The sequence below is a fragment of the Dendrobium catenatum genome, unplaced genomic scaffold (assembly GCF_001605985.2).
Source record: "Dendrobium catenatum unplaced genomic scaffold, ASM160598v2 fragScaff_scaffold_370, whole genome shotgun sequence".
NCBI classification, from domain to species: Eukaryota; Viridiplantae; Streptophyta; class Magnoliopsida; order Asparagales; family Orchidaceae; genus Dendrobium; species Dendrobium catenatum.
This window is the reverse complement of record NW_021318832.1, coordinates 1505269-1518329: the sequence shown is the minus strand read 5'-3', so window position 1 is coordinate 1518329 and position 13061 is coordinate 1505269. Positions and strand designations below refer to the sequence as shown.

General features: G+C 34.6%; 2 protein-coding genes across 2 annotated transcripts; both read left to right on the top strand.

Annotated features, from left to right (window-relative positions):
- The first annotated feature begins 61 nt into the window (after positions 1–61).
- On the top strand, positions 62–2874 carry LOC114579397. The gene is made up of 4 exons (XM_028693846.1): positions 62–224; positions 405–889; positions 980–1127; positions 2843–2874. Exons 1-4 carry the CDS (start codon positions 62–64, stop codon positions 2872–2874), a joined length of 828 nt encoding a protein of 275 aa, XP_028549679.1.
- Positions 2875–9304: 6430 nt separating this feature from the next.
- LOC110093502 lies at positions 9305–9857 on the top strand. Its single transcript, XM_020818408.2, has one exon. It carries the CDS (start codon positions 9330–9332, stop codon positions 9843–9845), a length of 516 nt encoding a protein of 171 aa, XP_020674067.1. The 5' UTR covers positions 9305–9329; the 3' UTR covers positions 9846–9857.
- Positions 9858–13061: the final 3204 nt, after the last annotated feature.

Genomic DNA, 13061 nt, shown 5'->3' with positions numbered 1-13061 from the left:
ACGACCAGGAGGACTTTTGCAGGCGTTGCCTATCTCTGAGTGGAAGTGGGAGGAGGTAACAATGGATTTTGCTATGGGTTTTCCTCGATCAAGGCAAGGGCACGATGCCATTTGGGTGATTGTGGATCAATTGACGAAGTCCGCTCATTTTCTTCTGATCAGGCAGACCGATCCAGTGGATCGATTGGCACAAGTATATGTGAAAGAGATTGTCAGATTATACGGTGTGCCTAAAGTGATTGTATCTGATCGAGATGGACGGTTTACTTCCAGACTTTGGAAGGGTATTCAGCAAGGTTTGGGTACGAAGTTACATTTCAATACAGCTTTTCATCCGCAGACTGACGGACAGTCTGAAAGGACTATTCAGGTACTGGAAGATCTGTTGAGGCTTTGTGTTTTAGATTTTGGAGGAAGCTGGGAAGATCACATTCCTCTGATAGAGTTTGCTTACAATAACAGTTTTCAGTCCAGTATTGGTATGGCACCTTATGAAGCTCTGTATGGCCGGAAGTGTCGAACTCCTTTGACTCTAACTGAGGTTGGAGTTAGACAGGAGATGAGTACTACTTTTGTAGATGAAACTGTTAAGAAAGTCAATTTGATTAAAGAAAGGTTGAAAGCTACACAAGATCTTTATGAAGCTCTGTATGGCCGGAAGTGTCGAACTCCTTTGACTCTAACTGAGGTTGGAGTTAGACAGGAGATGAGTACTACTTTTGTAGATGAAACTGTTAAGAAAGTCAATTTGATTAAAGAAAGGTTGAAAGCTACACAAGATCGACATCAGAAATATTACAATCAGAAGCACAGGTTCGTTAAATTTCAAGTTGCTGATTTTGTGTATGTCAAAGACAATCCGATGAAGGGTGTGAGCAGATTTGGCAGAGTGAGTAAGCTTAGTCTAAGGTATATTGGACCGTTTGAAATCCTTGAAAGGATTGGTAAATCTGCTTATCGGCTGTTGTTATCTGATTAGATGTCCGATGTTCATAATGTGTTCCACGTATCTACTTTGAGAAAGTGGATATCTGACTCTGGAAAGAAAGTGTCTGCTGATGAGGTTGAGATTCAGGAGAATCTGAGTTATAAAGAAGAACCCGAGTTGATTCTAGCTTACGATGTTCGTAAGTTGAGGAGTAAATAGATTTCGATGGTTAAGGTGCAGTGGAAGCACCGAACTGCACGAGAAGCGACTTGGGAGAAAGAATCGGACATGAGGAAGTCGTACCCGTATTTGTTTTGACTGTGTTCTGATTGGACAATGTTGAGGACGATATTTTTTTGAAGTTGGGGAGATTGTAACATCAGATCTGCTCCAGGATCGTCCGGGTCGATCGAGATCGTCTCGGGACGATCAGTTCAAATTTTGTTCCAGATTCTGTACAGAAGTTACAGGAATGATTTCCTGTAGGGATCGTTCGGGCCGATCTGGGATCGTCCCGGGACGATCAGTTCATGGAAAAAGTAAGAGAGCAAATTGTCCAGGAAATTAATTATCGTCTTGAGAAATCGTCACAGGCCGATTGGATTTTGTTCAGATCGTCCAGGACGATCGTGCGATCGGCCGGGCCGATCAGAGTATTATTTAGCTGAAATCAGCTCATTTTAAAGAGAGAGAAAATTATAAAATATCTAAAATCATTTTGAGGAGAGAGAAAGTTGAGGAGAAACTTGGAAAAGTTGATTTTCGGGCGACGCCGGGCCATTTTCGTTCGACGAGACAGTTCAAGAAAGTGTTGTACGCAAGGTAAGGCACATTCCGCCTTTCTAAATTTTCAGAACGGTGAAGGTTGAACGAGTTTTCTGTCCGGATTTCGTTTTTGTTAGCGAATTTTGTCCGTATTTTCCGACTGGTTCAGTTTTTACCGCATAACTTTTGATATGTTTCTGAGGTGCCGAATGCGCACATTTTGATTATTTTCTGGAGATTTTTGACACGATAGTTTTGATTTGGCGGTGTTTTCTGTTGACTGTAAATTTTCACGATGTCTGAAAATGTTGTGGCAGTAGAATAAAAGTCTTATAATGTTGTTGTGAAAGTTCTGTGATAATTTGGTGAAATTCCGATTTGGTGAATTTTGTGTAAATTCCGTATACTGCCGTTATGCTGCCGGATTTTCGTAAGATTTCTGAAATTGTCCGAATTTGTTCTGAATGACATGCTATGATTGTGTGCTATAAAAAGGGAGTTATAAGGGGTCAGGATCCTGAGAGATCCTGTCTGTGTCAGGAAAAAATCTGAAATGAGCTCTGAAATCTGAAAACAAGTTCTGTTCCGGATCCGATGATAAGTTCTGTTCTGGTGCTATAAGCACATCTGTTCTGGTGCCATGAGCACAAAGGGAGGCATAAGGGGCCAGAATCCGAGAGATTCTGTCAGTGTCTGGGAAGGGAGGCATAAGGGGCCAGAATCCATTGAGATTCTGTCAGTGTCAGGGAATCTGTTCTGACTTTTATTTTGTTCTGATTTTGATACGTTCTGATTTGATATATTCTGAATTGATATGATTTCTAATTTCTGTATGATATAAATTGATCTGTATTATGATTCTGATATACGATTCTATTCTGTTCTGATACGATCTGACTCTGATCTCCGTACGATTCTATCTGTTCTGATGTGATATATGATTCAGTTCTGATTTAAGATTTAATCTATTCTATTCTGTCTGTTCTGTTCTGATTTGATTCATTCTGTTCTGATCTGTCAATTCCGTATTCTGGTTTTTGTACGGATTTCTGTCTGTTGTGGTTGATGTGGACTCTGAGGATTTTTATTGGAGATTTGTTGTCTTGCTGAGCTACTGTAGCTCATCATTGTTTTCTGCGTGGTTTTTAGGTTCTGGGAAGGGGAAAGAAGTCCAGGAGTAGAAGTTCAGAGTCTGATCTGTTATAGGTATTTTGCACTTTTGATTTTTGTACAGTCATGGCTTTTCTGTTATGCTTTTCCTTCTATCTGAAAGCCATGAGCTGTATTTGTATATGATTCTTTTGAGGACGAAAAGATAGGTGATCTGTTCCGCTGTATTTTGATGTTATAGTAGCTCTATGTGTCTGTTTTTGTGTATAATGCTTGGAAGAAAGTTCTGAAACAAATTCCAAAGCTAGATCCTTGAATCAGTTCAGTCAGTTTCAGTCTGGCCCACGACCCGATGCGAGCGGGATCCGTCCCGGTCGGGTTTGGTCGTGACAGGTATTAATTCTAAACCTACTTTGTCATGTGCGGTTTATGTGCTTGCTCCATGCAGTTTGGCTACGGCTTATGTTCCTTGTGAGGTAGCTGAGAAGTCTAGATCTTCTATTTCTCCTTTGCGGGATTTGTCTGGCTGTGGTGAACCTTCCACTATGGCTCACGTGAATCGGGACGATGCCTCCTCTTCTGTTAATTTGGTGTGGGATAAGCAGGTTCATGCTCAATCGGATTTGGTTTCTAATGACGGCTTGAAGGGTAATATTAATTTTGTTATTATCCCTATTTCGGTTTTGTCTGATGTTGAAATGAAAAAACATGTGGTTAAGTTTGTGAAAAACTCTGTTTTGGTTCAAACTGATTGGTTAATTTTAGAGGATTCTCTTTCTTCTCCTTCTATTGGGGAAGAATCTGATTATCATGAATTCGAAGACTTCTTTGATGTTCATGGTGTTATTAATGCGAGTGGTAATAAATGAAGAAGTAAAGTCAAGAAGAAATAGTGGTCATGATTTGGCTTTTGTGGTTTCATCGATAGTTTTTGGTGTTTTGATGGACAATGATGAGGAGGCCCCTGCTTTTCGTAGTTGGCTAAGCTGGCTGGCAACTACGATGCCTCGACTTTGGATTATGGATTACGATCGTATACTGTCACCAACGGATGGTTTGTGCTTGGCTACTAGGCTGGTGTTGGGGGCCTCCATTACTGAGTCCCCTCCCGTTGCTTATTTTGTTCTGTAGACTCAACAGTCCCTGCTTACCGTAGTTGGCTAAGCTGGCTGGCAACTAGGATGCCCCGACTTTGGATTATGGATTGCGATCGTATACTATCACCAACGGATGGTCTGTGCTTGGCTACTAGGCTGGTGTTGGGGGCCTCCATTCCTGAGTCCCCTCCCGTTGCTTATTTTGTTCTGTCTGACTTTTTTTTGATTGTACTTTTTTGTATCACAAACTGTTGGCCTTTGCTTGTTGTAACCTGTCTTTGTTATTCAATTTATGTTTTTTTTTTTTTTTTTTTTTTTTTTTAAAAAATTTTTTGTTTTAGAAAAAAAAAGTTTGGACAGTTCATTTTTCTAGATTTTAGATTCAAAATCAATTAGTTTGACAAATCTATGTATCAATCTGTCCAGACAAACAGAATGCACACCCCTACTATGAAGCGAGAAAAATGAAAGTTTAATTTTCACTTGATTTAATGTGAATCAACTCTTGCTAATTTATTATCTAGTTATAAACAAATTAAAAAAAAAACTAGTATAAGAAAAATATATATAATAAGAATTTTGTTAGAGATCTCAGTAAGTCAAGTTTTAACCGAAAGTATATAGAATTAAATCATGGTGATGCCTTACTTGTGACCCTTTATTTATTAGTGAGGGCTAATGAAAATGGAAAAAGATAAAATACATGATAAAATTACAAAAAATACAGCCCATTTTGTGTTGATAGTCGTGTTGCAAATAAATATGATTAGTTGTTGTTTGGTAGGCTAGAGCTTTGGACGAGTTTTGAATATAAGGTGAGTACTCTTGATGTATTCTTCTACGGAGAATCTATGATATGCTTGTGGGTACAATGGATAAGTAATCAAAATATGTTGGTGACTAGCTATGATAAGTAGGCAACTTTGTGAGTCCCTAGTTTGGTAATTGGGTACTAAGGATTGAGCAGAGCTTGTTTCTTAGGTGACTTAAAAGTTTAAACTCTCGATAGCATAAAACTTTGGATGATTTTAAGTATATTGTGTTTTGAGTTGGTTTAATGACTTGTTGAACTAGGTTTCTTATGATGATTTGTTCAACATAAATCAACTAAATATATGTATACATTTGTTCTCTATTTCTTTTGTTCTTTAGAGAACATAATAAGAACATAAGAATGAATCTAATAGCCCAAATTATTTTGGGTCATCTAAATTGTTGGTTATGGAAGACATGTGGATCTTCAACAAGTGGCAAACATGTCAGAATTCACAGGCTATAATTTTTTGGCTTGATTTATTAGTTTAAAAAATTACTTAACTATTATTCTTCTATTACTTGTAACTATTCATGATCCCTTTGTGTTCTTAATAGATTAAAATGTACAAACATTTTACTAGCTCTAATATATGTGAAGATCTTATGAGGAGACTAAAAAATTGTGCATAAAGCTATAATTACACCTAGAAAGGCATCTTCATCCGCATGTAGAGATCCCTCCATTGAAGAAGGAGAATAATGAATCATTGGCATAGCTGGAGGAGACCTAGATCAAGGCCTTCCACCAAGCAAGGTGATTATTGCGGAAGCTTATTGGCTTAATGAGGATACTATTTTAAAGCCCCATAAGGAAGTAGGGAGGATTGTTTCCATCGATAAGCCCTTCAACAGTGGTACTTGAATATGTTTTAGGCAGTGCTTCAATAAAGGCTAGCACTCCCACAGAGATAATGAGAAGCAATGAGTTCAACACCTTGGGGTCTTCTATCATGTAAGAGATGAACAAGATCTCAGAGTTTGACCATTTCATATTAAATAGTTGGTTTATGTGCTAGTTTCCAAGCTCCCAAAGTAAATAAAGATGGATCTCTAAGCATGGGGAATAACTTTAGCAGACGACAAAAACAAACTTTTTAAAGTTATCATACTAGTGAAGGATCAAGGGTGGAGTTTTAATTAGCAAGCTCTCGAGTAGATCATTGGTGAAGTTGAAATCATTTGTCATGAGAGAGTTAACAAAAGTTTTCAAAAAATGAGATTTAAGTATTTAGGTAAGACGACCACATACAATGATGAAATTAATATTGATTGTAGTGAGAGGGGTTTTAATGTGAAAGTCATGTCATATTGTGTAGAGGAGAAAAATCTAGTCAATACTAAGAGAACAAGGATTATGTGATTCTATAATAAAATCACCTAAAATAGTCACAACTAACAGTATTTAAAATGTCGATCTTTTTTCATTTGCTTGGTTTACTTCAAGAAAAGTGAAAACGCAAGAAATTCATCTCAAGATTTTCCTTAATTTTTTTTCTTCTAACTTATAGTTAAAGAGTTTTAAAATTGATAATTTATTTTGTCTTTCATTTTATATGTAATTATAAGTTAAAACTTGATCTTATTTTTCATTATTTGTATATTTGACATTATGTATGTGAAATCAAATCTCATTGTGTGATAAGTCCTTCTAAAAGAAGTTAGCTATTTAATGTTTTAAACACAATCCTTTTCATTGAAGCCATCATTTATCTGAAAGTCAACTTTGATTGAGAAGTTGAGAATCATTAGTGAAGTCAAATTCCAAATTTCGTTTGAAAAGACTGAGATTAATGCTTTTGTAACAAACATTTTATAACAGATTTTTGTGAGAACAACCTACCATAGTGTAGAATCAAATTGCCTCTGCAACTTCCTTTATCAAATCAAAATTGCAATAATTTGAGAACATTTGCAAATTTAATTCATTTATTGAATAATCAACAGTGAATATTATTACAAAAACTTTGGAGAGAAATGGATGACTAGTTCAGGCTGTTAGTCTCAGTATAGGGATTGACCTGATGAAATTCCAATAGAAAAACTCATTAGATTTCATAGTAAGGCTGCAGATGAACTGAGCCGAGTCGAGTATGTATTCGTTTATATTTGACTTTGTTTGTTAAGAGCTTGTTCAAGCTTATTTCAAGCTCGGTTCGCTCTTTTTTGTTTGTGTTCAAGCTTGGTTAATTTAAAATGATACATGTCCAGGTTTGATTTGCATTAATTCAGTTCATATTCGATTCATTTTATGTTTATCAAGCTACAAACGTGCGACTCGTTAATAAATTAATCAATGAGCCTTATCGAGCTTTTAATGAACGAGGCTTATCAAGCTATGAATGAACGAGCTTTATCGAGCTATCAACGAACAAGCCTAACTGATCTATTAACGAACAAGTCGTGCTCTCTCTAGTAAACAAATAACTTATCGAGTTCTCCCTAGCCTATAAATGAATAGATTATCGAGCTCACAAATGATACTTTTAATGAACAAACTTCATATTGAACTTTGGAAACAAATATAAACCAGCATATTAATGAACGGGTTTCTTATCGAGCATGTTCACGAGCTTCAAATGATATTGTTCATGAACATAAACGAGCCGAACACATAGTTGTTCAAGCTCGTATTAAAGCATCAAGTATTTAAGAAAATATTCAAACTTGCTTGATTATTTAATTAAACAATCACAAACAAACTTTAATCGAATCGAGCCTCGAGTAACTTGTCAAATGCTCAATCCATTTACCGCCCTAAGTCATCCTATGTTGGACGGATTTTAATAAACTTTTTATTTAATAATTAACTAAAGCTTTACAGGTGCTTTTTCCACTTCTTTCATAGCAGCAATGTTGATCAACCATACGTGGCTCCAAGCCAGGAATAAGTGAATAACCATACAAGTTTGTGGTTATCAAAAGTTCAAAAAAAAATATGATTAATTATTTCATTAGGTAAGCATTATTTTCTTTCTTCTACGGCATCATGGCTTATGCTATTGCAATCCAATTCCTTACATGTCTGTAACGCACAATGCTGCATTAAATGACAAAGATCTTTCTGTTACATTTCAAATCGTTGAGAGCACATATGCCATTGAAATTTCTTTTTATCTTTTTATGGCTTATTTTAACATAATTCAAGCCCGGCTAATTAAGCTTATAATTACTTGTAGAGGTGTAATTCTATCAAAGCCAACTTGCAAACTCGATGAACTAATTAGTCAAATTTGAGCTAATCCCAACTCAACTTGTCACCTAGTGAACTCACCTCATTTAAAAAATATTATTATTATATACACTTAATATATATAAAAATTTAATAAATTTAGCATAAATTTTCCAAAAATATTTAGAAGCTATATTTTTCTTCCTATTTCATGTGATTTCTTATTTTTTTATAATGTTATTATAATAATTACTTCAATAAGAATAATTTTTTCTCTTTTATAATAAATGAGCCACCTAATAAGGTGATTTGATCTCATAAATTTAGCTCAAGCCCAAGTCATGGCTGACTCGAGCTCAACTTGGCTCAACTCCACTCACATACACCTTTACTTACCACAAATAATTAAAATCAAGACTAAAGTAAGGAGAAAAAAATTGGCTCTGAATATTTTGATAAAATTGTTCATTAAAATATAAATTTAGAAGTTTTCAAATTTTATAATTTAATCTGAATTAATCCCATTTAAAAATAAATTCACTTAAATTTTTTTTTCAAATTTAAAGATAAACATGCGTTTAATTAGCATATAGTAATTTAAGCAATAAGCTAATTAATTACCATATAACCATTCAGCCCGTTGGCTCCTAATTAGCATCCTCCCCGGGCATTTCCATCATTATTAATGGCGATTACTTAGTCGACGGCATGAGTCACGCACACACTTTATTTGCAAGTCAATTTTGCTCCCTTACCTAATCAGTTAATTGAGATAGACCAAAAATTAGGCTTCTTTTGAGATAATTACTCTTTTACTGTTTTTTAAAATAATTTTTTAATATTTTATATAAATTTTAATTTATCTAAAATTAATTAAACTATTTAATATTCATAATATTTTTTCTCTAATTATAATATCTTATGAATGTTTAATTGAATTTATCAAATAATTAATTATATTAAAAGAAAATACACAACATATGAAAGTAATGACATGTCTTAAAAATAAGAAAATTTAGATATTAGATATGCAAATATTTAAAAATTGTATAGTGTTATATAAATCTCTCTATTTTTCTATTATGATTATATTTGTGAATGCATAATAATTTAATTATATTCTTTAATATTTTATTCTATTTATCTAATCATTTAATTAAATTTATCTAATAATTTATTATATTAAGTCATGAAAAAAATAATAGTCCAAAGCTATTAAAAAAAATCTTAATTCTTAGTCATATTAGATAAGTAGAATATTATTTTATAGTAGTAACCTTACAATCGTTTTTCCCTATGCTATAAACGGCCTCTCAGGCCAGTCAATAAAACTCCCCAGCACAGTTATTACTCACAGCTCGCAACCAAATATTGCATTCATTAGCCTCAAACCCTCCGCTCATCAGCTGTCACCGACTCTCCCATCTCTTTCTGCTCTTCAGAGATGTTCTCAAGCGGCGCCGCCGGCGACGATGCTCCACAAGAGATAATTAACGACGAAAAATTCTTCTCGCGGCTTCTCTCAAAAGAAATCTCCGCGTCCGCTAACCCATCCTTTCGTGTCTACTACGGCGTCGCTCCCGGCGCCGTTCCCTTCCTCTGGGAATCGCAGCCCGGCACGCCTAAGCACACTATGACCACAACCACCGTCCCGCCTCTCACTCCTCCCCCGTCCTTCTACTTCAACCCATCCAAGAACTCCAATAATAAGCCTTTTCCTAAACCTCCCAAGCGCAAACTCATCCACGCCATCCTTCCCAGACCGGCGCTCCGCAAGCTACGTGGCGCGCAGACTTCGCCGTCGGTTTCTTCCTCGTCGGGCCGCTCGTCGGACGAAGAGGAGAATGACGAGGCCCGGATATCGCCGACTTCAACGATGTGCTTTGGCGAGAGGCTGGCTTTGAAGAAGGTGCTGTTGTATATTGTCGGGCATGGGTCGGGCCATGGTGCTTCGGCTTAGTTCCGTCGGAGGTTTTGGGTCAGTTTCTTTTGCTTTGTTTATGTAACGGACATTTTAATTTTAGACTGGCCTGACTCTAAATTTTCCTGTGTTAAATTTGTAACTTTATATGTATTATTCTGCTATGATGCGGAGTAATATAAATTAAATAAATAAATAATAATGCAAATTTAATGCTTAAAAAAATGGAAAAATTTTAAATTTTGGTTAGGATGAAATTTAGGTGATTGAATTTATTTTGAAATCTGTATAGTATTTAAAAACTTAATTATAAGATAAGTAAATAATTAGAATTTTATTTTAGTCCTTTTTTTGGGTTAGCTGCAGGCTTCATTTAGGATGCTTTCTTACTATTTTCTAATGCATATTTCTAGTATAAAAAATTTAATTTTTTACTAAAAAATCATTTTAAGAAGTAAAAAAATCTTTCAAAATGAATCCTAAGATTTTAGCTTGTTTCTCGGCCATAATTTAAAAAATATTTTTTCAAAATAAATTTTTTGATTATTTCTTAAAGTAGCTTCTTAGTATAAAAATTTTAATTTTTTATAAAAAAATTTATTTTAAGAAGCAATGAAAAAACCATTGCAAATGAAACCTAAGAAAAAAAGCGATAAGATAGTGTTAATTTTTTAAATCGTAAATATTTAAGTGTTACATATATGTGTAATTGCTTATATTTAAGAATATACTCATTTTAATATAAATTTAGCAATGGTAAGATTCATCATAATCAAAAGATTAATCTTTTTATTATTTAAGGAGTGGTATTAATAATTAGGAAGTCAACTTAGAGTGGAATAATGTGGAAAGATGTTTGCTTCAGTTGTAATTTGTTTGTTATCATGTGCATGGCATCCTGCTTCTTCATGATTAGTAGCACATGTTTATTAGTTATTAAGATAAATAAAATGATTTAGAATCCACCAAAACCTTCATCTCCTTCCCATTGTCAATGAATTATGTGAGAGTTGGTGGGTGCTTCGTGTCAAGTTTTATGTTTCAGCTTGTTTTGGTAAATGATAATATTTTTTTTTTCTTAAGATTTAGAGTGAATTTAGTCATACATTTTAAGTAAAAAGTTACATATTTTAAGATTTTATTTGCAATAATTTTCTTATTGGTGTGTGAAGCTTCTATAGATATTGTAACTTTTTAAAGTTATTGTAGAAAATGTTTTTTTAGTAATTTTTTTTAAGCAATAAAAATAATGACCAAATAAAAATTTTGATTACAATTTGAAGCGGTTTGAAAAACAAAATAGTTAAAAAACTATCCTAGGCTTCATTTCAGACGACTTTGTTATAACTTGTTAAAGTAGTTTTTTAGTACAAAATTAAAATTTATGTACTAATAATCTGCTTTAAGAAGAAGAAAGAAAGTTGTCCAAAAAAAAAAAATAAATTTGAAACTCCAAATATTATTTGAATGGTTATTATATTACATTGAAAGTATTTTTTTGACAAAAAAGATATTAATTTATTTCAAATATTAGATTAATTGAAAGCAGTGAAATAGATGAGTAGGGAGGAGGCTTGCTAATTAAAAGTCGCATTGCAAGTGTTCTTTGTTTACATTTGTTTCTTAGCAATTGCCCTAAGCATAGTGCCATGTGGCTCAAATTTGTTTGAATGTGGCCTTGGAGTGTGAGCTAAGCAAGTTAGCCTAATTGGCTCAATGTGATAACAAATGGGATACATAACTAAATGGGGATATTATCAATTATTTAAATACCAAGATGAAGTTAAATTGCTTAGGGTACGCTTTAAGCTACTCTTATTAGCTAAATTTTTGCCTAAGCTAGTGTGCTAAAGCGGTCATTAAGGCACTAGAGCACATGGTTTTAATTAAGGCCCAATTAGGTCAACTTGGCGCCCTACTTTGAGATAGCCAAAATCAAGTGTTATTTTACTTGAGGACAATTTAAAAATTGTTTTAGTTTAGTATTGGCTATTGTCTATGGACTTTGAGTGAATTTGATTGCGAACTTATGTATGCACCTATATACTCTAGACCTCGTATCTAGAAGTTGCAGTAGAAGTGGAAGCTGAAGCTCCCACTATACTATATTGAGGTGGGTTGCATCATTGAGTCTAGAAGACCAAGCTTCTTTTGAAAAACTAAATTATAGTTGGAATTTTGTGATGCTCTGATGAGTCTTAAGGAGTAAGGGTTAACTGAGCAGGTATACCCAATTAAGTTAGAAGTTAGCCCATCTATTTTGAACCCCATCACCATAGTGTTTGAGAGAGAGAACGAGAGAGGGAGAGGGTGAGAGAGAGAGAGAGAGAGTTGTGAGTAATTATTGTCCCCGGACACCAAACACGTCCAGAGACCAATAACAGAGCGCCATGTCATCTGGGCGCGCGGTACCGAGCAGTCGGTATTGCTCGGTATTTGTCTGGATTTTCGATTTTTTGTCCGGACGTAATAATTTTCCAAGAGAGAGAGAGAGAGAGAAATTTTAACCATGGTGCCATAGCGCCAAATACTAGCGCTAGTATTTGTAAAAGACCTAAACGGCTAAACCATTAGACCAACTTTTATGAGTTCAAACCTAAGCTATTAAATATATTATCAAAAAAATTTGCTAGGCACGTCATCAAAATAATGCCAAAACAAATCAAATTTGCAAATTTTAATATTCCAATTTATATAATATTCTTATCCAAAACAGAACCAAAATAAAAAAGAACCAAACCTGCTTGATATACATATTTTTATTTTATTTTATTTCTTAGTTTAAGCGATTTTTCATGCTAACTCAATCAGGTGCAGATTTAATTTAAACAAGCTTGATATATCTTCAAAAAATTATCTTGGTTGGGCATGAATCTCGAGGCAAATCAAGTCGGAAACTTCAAAAATTAAATATGTGATCACTTGAACTCTGATTTCAGTAAGCTTACAGTCGAACTGATCGTCTCGAAAATAGGAACCCAACGACACCAAATTCAACTCAATCCAAGCCAAAATGAGTCCAAATCAAGGACCCGAAGCACCGTTGGAAAGTTCGAACTATAGTTTGAGTTACCAAACGGTTTCCAAACATGACGTATTTATAATCAAATCGAGCAGCTCGACGAGAGGAATCCAATGAGCTCAAGATCACCAAATTCCGACATCATTAAGCCCTTCAAATGTCTGGTGAATGGTCCACGATCAAGGGATTCAATATAGGTCGTCCATTCAAACCACTCCAGATTCGCCCCTGAT

What these genes read in the sequence shown, in the direction of transcription:
- LOC114579397 (XM_028693846.1), top strand. Translation starts at nt 62, where the DNA reads ATGGATTTTGCTATGGGTTTTCCTCGATCAAGGCAAGGGCACGATGCC. An exon ending in GTGTGAGCAGATTTGGCAGA is followed by an intron (nt 890 to 979) that starts GTGAGTAAGCTT and finishes TTATCTGATTAG; the next exon opens with ATGTCCGATGTTCATAATGT. An exon ending in GATTCTAGCTTACGATGTTC is followed by an intron (nt 1,128 to 2,842) that starts GTAAGTTGAGGA and finishes CGTGGTTTTTAG; the next exon opens with GTTCTGGGAAGGGGAAAGAA.
- LOC110093502 (XM_020818408.2), top strand. Translation starts at nt 9,330, where the DNA reads ATGTTCTCAAGCGGCGCCGCCGGCGACGATGCTCCACAAGAGATAATT.